This window comes from Salmo trutta, chromosome 16, assembly GCF_901001165.1.
Source record: "Salmo trutta chromosome 16, fSalTru1.1, whole genome shotgun sequence".
NCBI lineage: Eukaryota > Metazoa > Chordata > Actinopteri > Salmoniformes > Salmonidae > Salmo > Salmo trutta.
Genome location: NC_042972.1, coordinates 48,862,969 through 48,882,203, shown reverse-complemented (window position 1 = coordinate 48,882,203; position 19,235 = coordinate 48,862,969). Strand labels below are relative to the sequence as shown.

General features: G+C 40.0%; 1 protein-coding gene across 2 annotated transcripts; it reads right to left on the bottom strand.

Annotated features, from left to right (window-relative positions):
- Positions 1–38: 38 nt before the first annotated feature.
- On the bottom strand, positions 39–17,470 carry znf362a (zinc finger protein 362a). 2 transcript variants are annotated; one of them, XM_029694737.1, is made up of 9 exons: positions 17,378–17,470; positions 13,758–13,821; positions 13,109–13,361; positions 12,605–12,730; positions 10,817–11,153; positions 10,479–10,703; positions 7,153–7,231; positions 2,226–2,384; positions 39–1,988 (listed from the first exon to the last, which is right to left on the bottom strand). In XM_029694737.1, exons 2-9 carry the CDS (start codon positions 13,818–13,820, stop codon positions 1,872–1,874), a joined length of 1,359 nt encoding a protein of 452 aa, XP_029550597.1. In that variant the 5' UTR covers position 13,821; positions 17,378–17,470; the 3' UTR covers positions 39–1,871. The 2 variants fall into 2 exon arrangements, with proteins under 2 accessions (XP_029550597.1, XP_029550596.1); XM_029694736.1 differs by having other exon boundaries at positions 17,315–17,465.
- Between the last annotated feature and the right edge of the window lie 1,765 nt (positions 17,471–19,235).

Here is a 19,235-nt window from a genome sequence, read left to right as displayed (position 1 = left end):
AGGTCATATTGGCCAATAAAAATAATCCCAAACTATTGGAACATTTGAATACTTTTATTTTTTGCTCATTCTTACACAAAGTCAATTCATTCTACGTCTTGACTGCGTGTAATGTGGACATGGTACCACAATGCGTGACAAATGAAACAATTATTTTTGTAATAATAGCTAGACCTATATAATCATTTACTATAGAAAAGGGATTAACAGTTAATATAGTTTATTTACAGTATATTCCATGCTATGAAATAAAATGCATAAAACACTGGGTACAGAGAGGCATCAATATGGGACAAATAAAATGTAATACAATGATAAAAGTTAAGGCTTAAATGTGTATAAAATTAACTAAATGTTAATCATTCATACATGAGACATGAGAGCAAAATGATTACAAGACACAAGGAGGTCTTTTTGTACATAAAGATATCTATACATATTTCATGGGACACCCAAAACAGGAATTTACTAATTTTCAATTTAAACATTAAAGGGCATAAAATAACCTGCAGGACATAGATGCCGAATATATGTACAAATAATCACTCAATAGAAAAGGAGACAGTGAGGAGGCAGCACATGCTGTTCTTTGCAAAGAGTTTCACAGGTGTTAACCAATGAAAGGGCAGGAGGTATCACATTTTGTAATGTGCTCTGCCATTTTCTACCAGACAGCACACCATATCCATCACTGGCAGACATGGGGAAAATATACAAATTAAAAAGGATTACATTCATTTGGTTTCAAACCTGTGGATTCTCGTATATGTACTTTCCATTCCTATTTCATAGGTAAGATAAAAGGAAATATGAGGAGACCCGTTCCTCATCAACATCGGTAAACAAATCTTTGTAGCACACAGGCAGAGCTCATGCATGTAATTGACCACAGCATGACACATGGTAGAGGGTTCAATCGAGTCACGTTGAAATGTTACATATAATGGAATGTGTGTTAAGCTATTTCATACATTTCGATTTGAAATTAGTTCTCTGCCTCCATTAAAATCTTGTTGAAAATCTGTCAGGTACTGGAATGGCTTGAACCAACAAAAATGTCAGTTCCATTATGGACAATTCTTTGTGCTACATTTCTTCAATACATCACCAAAATATTTTTACTCTTACATGCTGAGTTTCTACAAATACCAACATCAGATTCAAAATATATTTTGGTGCTTTTCAGGATTGCCTTAAGCAGTGTCCTTTTTAATACCATGGACAATAATATTAACAAGATGAAAACTACAACAATAAAACATAGGTATTGACCCTCCAGTTTGAAAGCCTTTTGTGTACATCGTTGTCTAAAAGACATACTTAAGCGTTATAAAGCTTACATGAGAACAATTCCTTTTTAAGTGATGCAAACAAAGTGATGCAAACATTGACATTAGGAGTGGCAACAACAAAAAATGCTTGGATACATGATTTAGTTGACCTAACCAAAAGGAAGGTAAAGTTCCCAATGTAAATATACTTTTGCAAAGCGTAGAGAGAAAAGGACAATATAAAAAAACATAGTAGGAGTGGTCCTTTAATGCATTATAACACCTATGGTTAACGTTTTAGCTGCCTGGAGCAATGCCTTTTATTGTCTTAGTAGACTAAAAACCTTTTTGGCCAATACTATGAGGCCTGAAAGTGCTGTAAAATCATCTTTGGATGTCCCAAACATTACCCAACCACATCATATAGATGACAGAAAAAAAGTCTACCTTTTGATAAGGTACAAATACAGTTTGACACATTTTTGAAACCCACATGGGGTATACAAACAAACAAATAAAAGCCAATATCTGGGATTGATTACGCTTAAGTGGAGGGGTAACCTTACAGGGAGTTCCTCCATGGGTGTCAGGGCGAAGTGCTCAGATGAGGGAGATCCGTATGGGGATACTGGGAGACTCCGTCCTCTGTGGAGAGTGATGGCTCACCAGGTGTTCCACCACCGTGTGTTTGGACATGTGCTTCATAAGGTAGGTCTCCTGAGGACAAACATCAAATAAAGGTTCAGCTAACACCAAGCTTCAGTAGACAACGAGGTATAAATGCTTCCCCAAAAGTGTCATTTTTTAAAAGAGTGACGATCTACAGTACCAATACTGTTTATATATTGACTGAGAACTAAGAAACTATACTAGGACTCCGTCACTAACGACATTGAAAATGTTTGCCCACATCCTGTGAAAACATCAGCTCATGCTGCCGCATAGCCTACTCACTGAGGTGTAGGCTCTGCCACACATGCTGCAGCAGTAGGCCTTGGCGTTTTTGATGGCATGCGCAGACAAGTGGATCTGTAGTGAGGCGGAGTCCGAGTAGGCACGGTAGCAGTTTGGACACTTGTAGGGCTTGTCTTTGTTGTGCTGTCTCTGATGAGACTGAGGTAGGGAAACAGACGGACACAGTGATCACATTACACGATTCAAAGACCTATCTAGACTTTCAAGGTAGGGAAACTTTATCTTGCTACAAATGCACTTCCTGTCAAACCAGGCCATCATCTGACCAGAATTCTGAGAGGTGGGAATGGAGGAAAATCATGCTGAAAATCCAATAACTCAAAACATACTACAGTAAAAATACAACTATTTCCAAAGGTTGTCAATATTTTCAGGTATAATAGCATGTGTGTGAAATATAAGTAGAATTAATAGCATTGTTGTCTGTGACTATGTGGATTTTATATGTTTTTATTGCCTTCTCTGGGACAAAATCCTTCGGTTGAAGGATCTACAATCACGCCTGACAAGGCCAATGCAATCCGCTCCTCGCTGGAAGCCCCGCCTTCCACAGGAGATAAGCGTGCGGCTCGGATTCATTCCTTCAATTTAATACCACTCTTCACCAAGCCGAGCAGGTGTTTTACCTAATTTCCCTCCTTCAGCAAAAAATAATTATAGTCATAACGTTACGTTCCCTTTCAGTCAGTCAACTTCGGTACAACATACTATGGGGAAACATAATCACGCCCCAAGCTGGCCCCAACGGATACTAAATGAAAGGGCCGATGGGATGCCACCCAGACCTGGCGCTGCCAAATGAGGCAGTCTAGGTATTGTGTACATGGTGCTGCGCTGTGTAGTGACTTTCCCCTGTCCCAGCTGTAAGTACACTGGGAGCAGTGACATCCAAGCGATAAAACCTCACAAAAGTGTTTGGTGATGCCCAACTCGCTGCAGCACAATTTTATCCTATAGAGTACCATAGTATGAGTCATAATACCCATAAATACCCATGCCAGCTAGAGATGATGTGTAGGAGTTTGCATGGATTTGTGGTCTTGATGTCTACTTTGATGCTAATTAGCATTTTCAAATCTGAGAGTAAATAGAGCCGAATACAGTACCAGTCAAAAGTTTGGACACACCTACTCATTGGTTTTTCTTTATTTTTACTATTTCCTACATTGTAGAAAAATAGTGAAGACATCAAAACTATGAAATAACAAATATGGAATCATGTAGTAACCAAAAAAGTGTTAAACAAATCAAAATAAATGTTAGATTCTTCAAAGTAGCAACCCTTTTCCTTGATGACAGCTTTGCAAACTCTTGGCATTCTCTCAACCAGCTTCACCTGGAATGCTTTTCCAACAGTCTTAACTTCTCGGGGCTGCCTGGGACGCTACCGTCCCACCCACGGTTCACACTATTCAACAGCCAGTGAAATGTCAGGGCGCCAAATACAAAAAACAAAATGTCATAATTCAAAGTTATCAAACATACGACTATTTTACACCTTTTTAAAGATACACTTCTCCTTGATGTAACCACGTTGTCCAATTTCAAAAAGGCTTTACGGCGAAAGCATAAAGTTAGATTATGTTAGGACAGTGAAAACACAAGAAAAACCACACAGCCATTTTCCAAGCAGGAGAGGGGTCACAAAAACCATAAATTCAGCTAAAATGATGCACTAACCTTTGACGATCTTCATCAGATGACACTCCTAGGACTCAATGTTAGACAATACATGTATGTTTTGTTCGATAAAGTTCATATTTATATCCAAAAACAGCATTTTACATTGGCGCGTGATGTTCGGAAAATATTTTGCCTCCAATACTGCCGGTGAATCAGCACAACAATTTACAAAAATACTCATCATAAACGTTGATAAAATATTAAACTGTTATTCAAAGAATTATAGATGAACATCTCCTTTATGCAACCGCTGTGACAGATTTCAAAAAAGTACTGCGCTCAGAAATAGACATCAAGCAATACAGATACCCGCCATTTTGGAGTCATCTAAAATCATAAATAGCATTAGAAATATTCACTTACCTTTGATGATCTTCATCAGAAGGCACTTCCAGGAATCCCAGGTCCACAATAAATGTTGTTTTGTTCGATAAAGTCCATAATTTATGTCCAAATACCTGCTTGTTGTTAGCGCGTTCAGTAAGCTACTTCAAATGTAGGAAGCGCGGCCAAAATGTCACGACGAAAAGTAAAAAAAAGTTATATTTACGTTCGTTCAAACATGTCAAACGTTGTATAGCATCAATCTTTAGGGCCTTTTTAACTTAGAACTTCAATAATATTCCAACCGGACGATTCCAATGTCTTGAAAAACGTTATGGAACACAGCTACCCATCACGTGAATGCGCATCACAAAACCCATGTCATTTTCTGAGTCACCTACTTCCATGTCCTCTTGTTCGCTCTGTGTTTACCGCAAAAGCCTGAAACTAGGTTCTAAAGACTGTTGACATCTAGTGGACGCCTTAGGAAGTGCAAAATGAACCCTAAGTCACTGTGTGTTAGATAGGCAATGACTTTAAAAGACTACATGCATCAGATTTCCCACTTCCTTGTTGTATTTTTTTCAGGTTTTTGCCTGCCATATGAGCTCTGTTATACTCACAAACATCATTCAAACAGTTTTAGAAACTTCAGAGTGTTTTCTATCCAAATCTACTAATAATATGCATATTCTAGTTTCTGGGCCAGAGTAGTAACCAGTTTAATTTGGGTACATTTTTCATCCGGCCGTGAAAATACTGCCCCCTAGCCCAGACAGGTTAAAGGAGTTCCCACATATGCTGAGCTCTTGTTGGCTGCTTTCCCTTCACTCTGCGGTCCATTTATTTTGGCTGCAATCTGAGGTGCAGTTAACTCTAATGAACTTATCCTCTGCAGCAGAGGTAACTCTGGGTCTTCCTTTCCTGTGGCGGTCCTCACGAGAGCCAGTTTCATCATAGCGCTTGATGGTTTTTGCGACTGCACTTGAAGAAACGTTCAAAGTTCTTGAAATGTTTCGTATTGATTTACCTTCATGTCTTAAAGTAATGATGGACTGTCGTTTCTCTTTGCATATTTGAGCTGTTCTTGCTATAATATGGACTTGGTATTTTACCAAATAGGGCTATCTTCTGTATACCACCCCTACCTTGTTACAACACAACTGATTGGCTCAAATGCATTAAGAATGAAAAAAATTCCACAAATTAACTTTTAACAAGGCACACCTGTTAATTGAAATGCATTCCAGGTGACTACCTCATGAAGCTGGTTGAGAGAATGTCAGGAGTGTGCAGAGCTGTCATCAAGACAAAGGGTGGCTACTTTGAAGAATCTCGAATATAAAACACTTTTTTGGTTACTGTCACGACTTCCACCGAAGTCGGTTCCTCTCCTTGTTCGGGCGGCGTTCGGCGTCACCGGTCTTCTAGCCATCGTCGATCCACTTTTCATTTTCCATTTGTTTTGTCTTGTTTTCCTACACACCTGGTTCTCATTTCCCTCATTAAGTGTTGTGTATTTAACCCTCTGTTCCCCCCATGTCTTTGTGTGGAATTGTTTGTTGTAAGTGCTTGTGCACATGTTTACTGGTGCGTGTCGGGTTTTGTACCCATGTTGGTTATTTCTTTATGCCATTGGTTTTGAAATTAAACTGCTCCGGCTATTACCTATTTCTGCTCTCCTGCGTCTGACTTCACTGCCACCAGTTCCGCAACCCTTACAGCACAGGAATACGTAATAGGGTTTTTATTTATCCCAAATTACGGTGTGCTGTGTAAAGGCACAGGGACGAAGACCAAACCAACACATAACAAAAACAAAGGGTTGAAACCCAAACAAAAGAGCGAGCACTACCTTGAACAAATAACACACTCGCACAATGATTAACACACGGGACGAGACCCGTAATCATCTGCGCAATCCACAAGGGCACGAAAGCCCAAAACACACAGCACAGGTACTCACACGCACCAACGGACATTGTAACAATAACCAACCTCACCATGGTGAACAAAGGGCACACAAATACAAATACAATCAGTGGGAATAGGGGCCAGGTGTGCGCAAGGAAAGTTCCAGAGGGATCCGTGACAGCTCCTGAAACTTGACCCCAAAAAAACATCTGGTTACGCACCCCTTACCGTTACTACATTATTCCATATGTGTTATTTCATAGTTTTAATGTCTTATTCTACAATGTAGAAAATAGTCAAAATAAAGAAAAACCCTGGAATGAGTAGGTGTGTCCAAACCTTTGACTGGTAGTGTACATACTACTACAATTACCTCAACTACCTCATACCCCTGCACATTGACTCAGTACCGGTACTCCTTGTATATAGTCTCGTTATTGTTATTTTATGTGTTACTATTTATTTATTTTGCTAAATGTTCTTACTTTTTAACTCTGCATTGTTGGGAAATGGCTCGTAAGTAAACATTTCACTGTAAAGTCTACACCTGTTGCATTCGGGGGATGTGTCAAATTAAATTTGTTCCAATTGTTTATTTTAGTAGTGTGATTCACGCTAAAATTGTTCCTGTTCACACTGAGGTGAAGAGCGGAATAATTTATTCCCAAGAATAAAGCCTTACGCTTATCATCTGTGGAAGGTGGGGCTTCCAGAGAGGTGCGGATTTCATTGGACTTGTCAGGCGTGATTGTAGGTCCTTCAACCGAAGTCGCAAGAGTGTGACACCCCCATAGTAAATTTTACAGAAGTTGACTGACTGAAAGGGAACTCGAAATCCACGCTTCAAAACTAGAACAGGGTTGATGTGTGTGTGTGAAGGTTGATGGAAATCTTGTGGCCGGGGAGCAAGAGGTGTGGTTAAAAGACCAGGATGTGTTTAAAAGACCAAGCATGAGGTTAACTGAAAACCCAGTCCAGTTCATACCTGCAGATTGGAGAGCTGAGTGAAGGCTTTTTCACAACCTGGATGGGCACATTTATAGGGCCGATCTCCAGTATGAATCCTGTAAAAGATATAGTAAAGAGGAGATTTAATGAAGCCGCAGCATCCGGCACATGTGTCTACGGTTTTGAGATAGGAAAAAATCCAGCCTACTGCCCTTTGACACAACCCCTCTCTATCTTTCCCTACGGTAAGCCTCTCTGTTGGTTCAATAAAGTCTGAAAATACCTTAATATATACAGTTTAAGTCGGAAGTTTACATACACTTAGGTTGGAGTCATTAAAACTCGTTTTTCAACAACTCCACAAATGTCTTGTTATCAAACTATAGTTTTGGCAAAAGTAATTTTTCCAACAATTGTTTACAGACAGATTATTTCACTTATAATTCACTGTATCACAATTCCAGTGGGTCAGAAGTTTACATACACTAAGTTGACTGTGCCTTTAAACAGCTTGGAACATTCCAGAAAATTATGTCATGGCTTAAGAAGTTTCTGATAGGCTAATTGACATAATTTGAGTCAATTGGAGGTGTACCTGTGGATGTATTTCAAGGCCTACCTTCTAACTCAGTGCCTCTTTGCTTGACAGCATGAGAAAATCAAAAGAAATCAGCCAAAAAAGAAATCAGCCAAAAACCGTGGACCTCCACAAGTCTGGTTCATCCTTGGGAGCAATTTCCAAATGCCTGAAGGTACCACGTTCATCTGTACAAACAATAGTACGCAAGTATAAACAGCATGGGACAACGCAGCCGTCACACCGCTCAGGAAGGAGACGCGTTCTGTCTCCTAGAGATGAACGTGTTTGGTGCAAAAAAGTGCAATTCAATCCCAGAACAACAGCAAAGGACCTTGTGAAGATGCTGGAGGAAATAGGTACAAAAATATCTATATCCACAGAAAAACGAGTCCTATATCGACATAACCTGAAAGGCCGCTCAGCAATGAAAAAGCCACTGCTCCAAAACCGCCATAGAAAAGCCAGACTACAGTTTGCAACTGCACATAGGGACAAAGATCGTACTTTTTGGAGAAATGTCATCTGGTCTGATGAAACAAAAATAGATCTGTTTGGCCATAATGACCATTGTTATGTTTGGAGGAAAAAGGGGGAGGCTTGCAAGCCGAAGAACCCCATCCCAACCTTGAAGCACGGGGGCGGCAGCATCATGTTGTGGGGGTGCTTTGCTGCAGGAGGGACTGGTGCACATCACAAAATAGATGGCATCATGAGGAAGGAAAATTATGTGGATATATTGAAGCAACATCTCAAGACATCAGTCAGGAAGTTAAAGCTTGGTCACAAATGGGTCTTCCAAATGGACAATGACCCCAAGCATACTTCCAAATTTGTGGCAAAATGGCTTAAGGACAACAAAGCCAAGGTATTGGAGTGGCCATCACAAAGCCCTGTCCTCAATCCTATAGAAAATTTGTGGGCAGAACTGAAAAAGGGTGTGCGAACAAGGAGGCCTACAAACCTGACTCAGTTACACCAACTCAATTCACCCAACTTATTGTGGGAAGCTTGTGGAAGGCTACCCGAAACGTTTGACCCAAGTTAAACAATTTAAAGGCAATGGTACCAAATACTAAATTGAGTGTATGTAAACTTCTGACCCACTGGGAATGTGATGAAAGAAATAAAAGCTGAAATAAATAATTATCTCTACTATTACTCTGACATTTCACATTCTTAAAATAAAGTGGTGATTCTAACTGACTTAAGACAGGGCATTTTTACTAGGATTAAATGTCAGGATTTGTTAAAAACTGAGTTTAAATGTATTTTGCTAAGATGTATGTAAACTTCCGACTTAAACTGTATACACTGAGTGTACAAAACATTAAGAACACCTGCTCTTCCCATGGCATAGACTGACCAAGTGAATCCAGGTGAAAGCTATGATCTCTTGTTGATGTCACATGTTAAATCCACTTCAATCAGTGTAGATGAACGGGAGGAGACAGGTTAAATAAGTATTTTTATGCCATGAGTCAAATGAGACATGTATTGTGTATGTGTGCCATTAAGAGGGTGAGACAAAATATTTAAGTGCCTTTGAACGGGGTATGTTAGTAGGTGCTAGGTGCACCGTTTTCTTAATCTAGAACTGCAACGCTGCTGGGTTTGTCACACTCAACTCCAATGCTTCCCACAGTTGTGTCAAGTTGCCTGGGAGTTCTTTGGGTGGTGGATCATTATTGATACACAAGGGATTGCTTGACAGGCCTAGATGTTGATTGTAGAAGTATCAGCCTACTTTAAATGGATTATTTCTAGTGTTTGTTATGTTTACCTACGGATGATCAAAATGGTACTTTCTAGAATTTTGAATGCATAATAGGCCTGTCATCCTGATTGATTGGTGATCTTTTTATGCAATTAAAAATGTACTAAAACAATGGTGACATGTTTGCTAAGATAACTTCATGAGTCAAATTAAAAACTATGTGAGGAAATACAAAACAATATCTTAGCAAATGCGCGGAAAATTACCCAATTTGTATTTGTAGGCATATTTATGGGAATCGTTCCCAATCACAGCCAGTTCGTGCTCAAGAGCTTTTAAAGAGCGGGGTGGCAGGTAGCGTAGTGGTTAGAGCATTGGGCCAGTAACCGAAAGGTTGCTAGATCGAATCCCTGAGCTGACAAGGTAAAAATCTGTCGTTCAGCCCCTGAACAAGGCAGTTAACCCACTGTTCCTAGACCGTCATTGTAAATAAGAATTTGTTCTTAATGGACTTGCATAGTTAAATAAAAACTAAATGCACAAAACCATGTAGCTTGCAAGTTACTAAAGCTCCAGGATTTGTTGAAGTATCATGTTGCTGCAAATGAAAACAAAATACACAGCAAAGGATCACATCAATAATTGAGCAAAGGTTAGGAAATGGGTTAGGGTGTGTGTATCAAGAATGATCCATCACCCAAAGGACTCCCAGGCAACTAGACACAACTGTGGGAAGCATTGGAGTCAACATGGGCCAGCATCCCTGTGGAATGCTATCTTGTAGTGTCCACGCCCCAACAAATTGACCTGTTCTGAGGGTAAAAGGGGGGTGGGGGGATGCAACTCAATAGTAGGAAGGTGTTCTTAATGTTTTGTACACTCAGTGTATATTAAAAACATGAAGGCAAATAATTAACACTAGTGTAAATACACTTTAAAAGCGTAGTACACACATGACTTTGGGGTTCTGGGAAAGATACATCATCATCATCACTACACTATAGAACCTAGTTGGTGGGTACATGAAAACAGTATCAAACTGATGATCAAATGAGTTCATAGATTTGACCTGGTGTGCTGCTGCAGGTGGGAGAGCTGGCGGAAGCATTTCTCGCAGTAGGAGCAGTGATAAGGTTTGACGCCCAGGTGTATGCGGAGGTGCTGGGCCAGGTAGGATGCATTGGCGAAGGATTTGGAGCAGTGAGGACACTTGTGAGGCTTGGCCTCTGTGTGGGACTTGGAGTGGATCTGCATGTCTGACTTGGAGAAGAAGGTCAGCGGGCACGATTTACACCTGCGCAAAACAACACACACATGGAAGACACCGTAAGCAATCAATATGACAGTAAGACATTTGGAGTATAATCAACATGTAGCAGTCTGTAAAAGGTTCATGTGTGCTCATGCCTGTAGCATTTGCCCTGTTTGGGGGTGATGGTGTGGCAGGATTGATCGTTGCCTGAGGCTAGGATGGGGTAAGGCACCACCAACAGAGAGCCACCACCGTTCTCAGCTTTTATCTTCTTACGCCCTCGCCCCTCCATCTTGGGAGGGGGCCCCAGCAGTCCAGCAAGGCCTCCGTTACTTTTGATTTGCTCCATCCCAGGGCCACTGGCCAAGCCTGAGAGGACATGATGTGGTGAGGGGGCTCCGCCTAGTCGGCTCAGGCTGTTGGAGGTGGGTGTGGTCAGAGTGACGGCCTCTGAGGTGTTATGGTTGCCCATTCGAGAGGAAAGCGCCAGACCTGGCAAGTCAAGAGGTAAAAATGACTCACAAACGAAATAATCACTACATAATTATGTAATGACTAATCTCCAACAGAAGAATGCAGTCAGTTACATGTATTCTTCTTAAAATTGTGCATACTTTTTCAGAGACAATGCTCAAAATTAACTATTGACATGTTCCCTTTTAGTTATTCGCTCAACATAGGAATACTCTTTGTGCCTAGTTGTTGGCTGAAGTAGTTTGAAATCACGTTGATACGCCAAAAGTCCTGTCACATTTTGAGAGGTCTGGATTAGTCTAAAGGCCCATAGTACAGGAATCTTGGAATGGGCTATGGAAGTCTGCCTCTCTTTCCGTGTGGGGGAGAGTTGGGTAAGTTGAGCCATTTTTTACATTCAGCATCACTCGGTCAAGGGAAATATAGTATTATTTCTAACAAAGATATCTACATATATATTGTAAATAATCTGAATTCATGAAAACATAGCTTGTCCAAAAAAGTGGTCTCTGCACGAATTACTCCGGATGGGGGACAGGGTAAGTGAAGACGCTTAAACATTTCTGTAATGAATGAAATATTACCACTTACCATCTTAAAACAATGTCTATCTTTATTTCCCAAACACAATTAATCACGATAACTTTTTTTTTGCCTTTTAATAATTTTAAGCTTTTTTTGTTGCCTTTTAATCATTTTATGCATATTTTAACATTGGCTTAACACCTAACAAACATGTTGTACTTTTTTAAACATCTAACACAGGCCAGGCCCTGTTGTTACCTCATATGCCTTGCATTACACCTGCGAAGAAAACGCTTCAATTTGCTCAACCAACTTACCCATTTTACATTTTAGTCATTTAGCAGACGCTCTTATCCAGAGCGACTTACAGTAGTGAATACATACATTTAATTTCATGCATTTTTTTTATGTTTGTACTGGCCCCCCGTGGGAAACGAACCCACAACCCTGGCGTTGCACACACCATGCTGGCGTTGCAAACACCATGCTCTACCAACTGAGCCACAGGGAAGACCCCATGGCCATTGGCTGAACTTACCCCAAGGCAAACATTTTGACTATATTAGCCCACACAGCTACAAGGATGCACTTTCATTCTAGGTTTAGGATCTCATATTGTAGCTTATAGAGACCCCAAATGATGTATAGAACAATTTTAAAATGACCTACTTTGGTTTAGATACAAGCTTCATGAAACCTCTTTACACAATAAATTAATTTGACGTTGTGAAAATCTTTTTTTTGGAACTAACTTGCTTAACACTTTTTCCATGTGGTTTCTTCCTTTACAGACTCCATGAAATGATGACCTTGGTCAAATTATACATTTTGTGTATGGTTTCCTAGAAACAAGCATGGCTCAACTTACCCCTTTGGCTGAACTAACCCCAGTCTCTCCTATGTGCCAGACGGGCATTACTGTGTCAAAAAAATCATGTGATTACCTGACAGGTGGTTCGTTCTAGAGGGTTGGTCTATGATTTGACGCAAATGCCAGTCTTCCCACAATCCTCTAGCTTTTATAGCTGTTTTATCATCCAGATTAAAGTTTACATCACCGAGAATACGTCCTGTTAGAGATGTGCAGAAAATTCACAGAATTTACCAACAAAAAAAACTCTTACCATAGAAAATTAACAGGAAATATAAAGCCTGGCTCATACAAGGCTCAACAAGTATTTTCCCCATCCATCTATCAACGATAGAAAAAGATTAGAAGTAGGCCTATTACAGTAATTACAAGTGACACAAAAAGTATTTATAAAAAGTGAGGGGATGTGTGCCAATCACTTGATGAGATTGAGGAGGATGGGAGGGGGTGTGATCACATGACACACAGTAGAGATGCGTTCTGATTTGAACCGCCTCTGAGAATAGAAGTGTGTGAGTGGTGGTCAATGACAGCGGAGCCTGGCCTGGTGAAGGGAGGTGGGGGGCGGTCAGGGTACCTGCGACAGAGCTGGAGGCCGGCCGGGCGTGCAGGGCAACGTCTGGCTGGGACGGGCTGTGGGCATGGAGTTCTTGTTGCATCTGCTGCAGTTTCTCAACTGACATCTGGACATGCTGCCCACCTTCTGTCTGTGTAGGATTCCCCAGCAGTTGCTGTTGGGAGGGAACTGTGGAAGACGGCAGGTGGGGTGGTCTGATCTTCTCAGCCATCAGCTGTTCCTTGATCTTGTTGATCAGCACAAGGTTATCCAGCTGACAGCAGGGAGACAACAACACACAGAGACAAAAGAACAGTCCTTAGTTAACGTCTGTGTGGGCTTACATTCATTTGTTCTGCTTTGGCTCCCTCCAATGGACTCAAAGGAAAATAACTCAACAATGTACCCTAAGTACATTATTAACAGTAATCTATGTCCTCTCTTCAAGTGAGTCGTAAAAATAATGCATACTTTACATGGACATTTGCGTGACAATCAAGCAGGCAAAATACCTTTCACTGCTCATGGGTCTCAATGTTACATTACCTAGAATAATAATTGACAATCTTCACAGTCTATTGTCCACCGTCAACAACTTCTCCTCATCCTCTTTTATACTAACTACCCTGTTGTTGAATGTTAGGGTAGAGTCTAGACAGTCACTACTCACCTGGCCAGGCATGGTGGGTGGTGGAGGCCAGAAGTAGGGATTATTAAAACGAGGTTCAGCCATCCTGTGACAAACAAACCAGACGTAAATATGACCTTCTGCACACTGTCCATTCAAATAGATATAACAACAACAACACAGCTAATTCAGCCTCACAATTCATTCAAATGTTTGCAGCACTTTAATGAGTTCGTAAATAGTTGCTGAATCTCCAATGACTTATTGCAATAGACGTATATAGTTAACGCTGGCCATTTAGCCACTTGCCAAACACATTCTAGCCTCACGATTCAAAGTAAATGGGACTACTTTCTAACTTTCTCCCCTCCTCTTCCTCCGTCACGTCCACCACGGAGGTGTGTTTCCAGTTCCACACGCACTGCAGCTAAGTATAGAGCTTAATAATCACACTTTTCTGAGTCACAACTTCCCGACCGTGGCCCACAGACAGCTGAGAACTTGCAGAGGATTCAATTCCGCGAGACATTATTCAAAGGAGAAAAAAAAACGTGTGAGTCACAGGGATCCTCTCATAGGAAGGGAAATACCCACGAGGCCTTGTTTATTCTCCCTCTCCGTCAGCTCACCAGCAGACTCTCTAACCATCACACTGAATGATGGGCATCTCCCCAAAGAAACACCATAACATCACATGGTAGCTATAGCTTGTTAAGAAACACTTGTCATATTGGCAGTTTCCTCTACCATTTTGTGATTAAAGATAGAATTGCATTGATGGTTGAGGCATTTGAAAATATATGGAATTTCTGTCGCCTGCACTGTCGATATTTTCATAGGGAACAAAATAACCTATATCCCTGCTCCCTGATGCTCCATTTAATCCATTTAGAGTGAATGTCATTGAACAGACTTTTACTCCAATCTCTCTATGCAAAAGTCACATTTGGAAGAATTTGGGGCAAGGGGCATTGCTGCTCTTTGTCCCATGGTAGAGCCTGCTGCTCTCTCATAGATGTCCGGGCTTTCTTTCCATCGGTTCTCTTTTCAAGCCTTATTCATTTCTTTCTACGACATATTGCATTGTGTGTTTTGGCACAGTCCACCATTCTAAAGTCTGTTTGACTTAGCAGCAGCGTAACACAGTCCACTTGCATCAGCCAAAAGAAACTAAAATGATACGTCCAGCCGTATGAACAAAAAAACCTGAAAATATTTCCCTAATGATGCCGACAGGGTGTCCATTTCACTTCCTGGAGGCACTGAGTTTCCTGGGCAAGAGCGGAATACAGATAGAGAGTTGATAATCTCCCCCATATGACGGCTGTCTCTGTCTTTGATATGCCATGTTTGATGTTGGTGATAATAACAACACAGCTTCATAGGCAACCGAGAAAAGTGTCAAACTGCATTAAAGTAGAGTCCTTTGTGTATTCGAGATGGAGTGTAGAGCATCCTGTCCGACGGAGACTGTAATGCCTACAAATGTATTACTGCCATAATCAACAATCAAACAGGAAGAAAAAACATCAGTCTATGCCATGGCAACCCCTAGAACCAAGACTGTGTACTGTTTTCAATAAATCAATCACATTTAATTTGACACTAAACTGACAGACTTTTTTAGGTTATTTCAGGGATAACATGGACATGGTTGAGAATCAAGCCTTGGATCAGGTCCAGCTGCAAGATCTATAAAAAAGAGTCAGTCCCCGGAATGTTCTGTGTGCAGGTTTCAATCTAAATCAATTACCCTCATTAGCAAGACAATCAAATAGATGAAATCTTAACTATTCCACCTAACTAAAGCTGCAAAGAGGATAGGTGATAATAGGTTGCTAATCTGATATACTAACTATGTTTCTTATTGATACTCAGCTGGAGTAAAATCCAACATAGTTCTACACTTTGTGTCCCCAGGATCAATGTTGGGAAATGAACACACTTCACTCTTGTTATTGACTGAGCCCCTTGAAAATCCCATAATGCCTAATTCCTATTAAAGCCACACTCTGTAAAATGTGCCAACCATCAAAGAGTTGACCACGGCTAAAATGTTTAACAATGGAGCAAATGTATCCCATTACCTTCCCGACATGCAAATATTGCTTGATTTCCATTATGTATAAGTAGTGCTCAAGTTGCTATTCAAGGAGAGCAACATTACTTTTTAATAACAACAACTGATCTTACAGACTGTGGTTTTGAAATATTTTTTTAAACACACATTTTTCACAGTATACAATATTGAATCAAATGTCAATTGTATTGAGGAATCAAGTCTTCAATTGAAATACTACAATATTTTGCATTAGTTGTTACAGACAGTGAAATAGCCACGGTGAACCACCTAAACTATTTGAGTCATAGCAGAAATAGCTGCATGCTGAAAACATCTGTGGTGAGAATCTGAAATGTGTCCGGAGATTTAAGTCAATTTGAACCGATATCAGTGATTTTATCGTTCTGTGTCATGCCCCTACGCAATAAAAACCCAAATACTGCTGTTTCTCAAAATGGTGTCTATTGCTTTCTAGCCAGTCAGATGTACGATTTTCTAAATTACTGTAGCCCATAGACCGAAATGTATAGACTAGTCGTGTTTAAGGAAATTAAAAATATTAGGCTGCAGGTTATCCATCTTCAGACAATTAGAGGCAAATTAGGCTAGTAGACCTATGTCAATCGTGCAACATTAGCCCAACGTCATATTTGCAATACGAATACTATAGGCTATTATTTGCTTTATAAATCATTTTCTTAACACTGATATGAAAATAAATGAGTAATCCATTATCAGCCTATAACAAGGGTAGACAAATCACTTGAGGCTGGTCTAGACTTGTGAACTAAAACAAAAGTTAGGCTACTTAACTTTTCCTTATTCTATCTGGACGTCTACGTAGATTTGCAAATTTAAAAAAAAAAAACCTTTAGAACTTAAAATGCTAACACATAAAGCATCAAATAAGGAGCAGTTTGACTGCAGAGCAACTCTGATCCCCCCTGGTGCCTCGCTCCACAGCCTCTCCCACATTCTCAGACAGTTTTATTTAAAAAATTCAGACAAAAGGAAAACAAAAATGGCAGCCTGTCTTATTTTTATAAGGACTGGACGCCATATTCTGCAGATCCCAAATGTACAGTAATAATTCGCCTAAAAATGTAGACGTGTCTCGATGCATGCACATTTGTAATCCATTTCTTTGCATTAGCGTAAGTGTTCGAATGATTGTTTACTTAGATTTGCAGGTTTGAATAGCCCGGCTCGAGGAAGAAGAAAAAAAAACAGACACTTCCTACAACAATCATGCCTTGCAAAATGCAATGCGTTATGGACAACTGGGTTCTCTCGCTATGCGAATCCATCATTTAATTCCAGAATAGTAGCGTAACTGCATCTCATCTGCCGCATGCTGTGTGCTGTGCACGATATAACTAGAACGTTGTCCTTTTCAAATATGCTCTGGTAATGGCTAGTATTTTTTTATTTGAACTTTTTGACGACTCAAATGGTAGCGATAACTGCTTTCAAAATAGCATTGCAGCCGAACGTTTTTAAAATTGCACACAAGAGAGGCGAAAAAATGTATACAAACCTGACACCTCGATTGTAGATTTAATGGTATTTTATAAAATAATAAGATGTTCCTTTTGCTTGCCTTCAGTCGGAGTTCAGACCTTCCGGGTCGCCTACTGTTCACTTCTGGGTGCTGCAGGCGAGGATTTGCTTTCACTGAAGCAGATTTAGGAAATATAAAAACTACAAATAGGCCTAAAGATATTCAGAATTGACATAATTGCTGCGATATAAACTTGGTTTAGGATATGCCTCATTGTAGTGACATAATTGGTGACAGCTTTTGGTTTGACAGGCTGTCAACTGTCTGCACCATAATATCAAGGCATCATAATTTCTCAACTGCTTTACGTGATCAGAAATGGAAAGAAAGAAGCTACATTTAATGGATACAATGAAACAATTTTAAACTAATGTTGCAACAATTGACCATCCCGCCCTGAATTATCGCAGACTGATCCATTGTCTACAGGTGCCGCTCTTTTAAGGCTCACGCTAGGGGGGCCGCATATCCTATTGCTCTTTTTGGCGCAGTAGGGATGACCAGGGATGTTCTCTTGATAAGTGTGTGAATTGGACCATTTCCCTGTCAAAATGTAACGAGTACTTTTGGGTGTTAAGGAAAATGTATGAAGTAAAAAGTATAATTATTTTCTTTAGGAATGTAGTGAAGTAAAAGTTGTCAAAATTATAAATAGTAAAGTACAGATACCCCAAAAACGACTTAAGTAGTACTTTAAAGTATTTTTTACTTAAGTACTTTACACCACTGGGTATCAAACATCCTCATAGTAATACGCTCTCACGCTCACATAGTGTCTTCAACTAGTGTCTCCACTACTTCTCAACCATAAAGGATTTGAGGATGAGGCCAGGTTTGAAAAACGGGGGGTCTCGGTTAAATTACCCTGAAACAATAATAAATATACTACAATAAAAAAGGATATACATTTTGAATAGGCATAATTATAATGTATTACCATGTAATTACTATTAGTTATGTGCTTTAATCAGTTTGTTGGTAAACCATGATACATTTTGCCACTTCTCATTCCATAACATTTGACATTCTAGTCATTTAGCAGACGCTCTTATCCATTTAGCTAGGTGAGACAACAACATATCACAATCGTAGCAAGTACATTTTAGTAAACTCCATAAAGCGAGTCTAACTCATAAAACCACATTTTCAAACTAACATCGGGGGCTTCAGGGCAGGGGTCAATTCAGGAAGTGATTTTAATTGAAAATCCCAAAATGGAAAAACTTTTGAAATAAATAGCTCAGTTGATCGAGAAGTCATTGTAAATAGTTTGTTAAATGTTTTTTTTTTTTGTTATTTAAGTTTACTTCCTGAATTGATGACTTTAAGTTAGCAGTGCCGCAGGTCAATTCTATCAGAGATGCAGGGCAACCTGAACGCTATGTGCAAGTTTCCGCATGAGATGGCAGTACCGCAGAACACATAGATAAGAATATCTGAGTGATCACATTATGGACATGTAAAACAGTAGTCTACTTTCAATGGCAATGTTGCCCAACAACAAGCTTTCATTTCGCAACAGAACACATCAACCTACAAAGGACACCACAGAGGTGCCAGTTTCACTAGACAGACAGACAGATACAAACACAACCAATCCAATTGTATTGGTCTAGTACCCATATTTTGTAGATGTTATCACAGGTGCAGCGAAATGCTTATGTTTCTAGCTCCAACAATGCAGTAAAACCTAACAATACAAAAAAAGACACACAAATCCTAAAAATTAAAAGAAAGGAATTAAGAGATATCAAAACCAGCAATGTCAGAGTCCGGAATATACATCCAAAAGGATGGCAGACATTGGGTGAATATTAAATGTTAATATCTTCGGCTGTGAGTGATGGGGGAAAAAAATCGGCCTCAATGAAAATAACTGGGAAAATTCAATGGATAT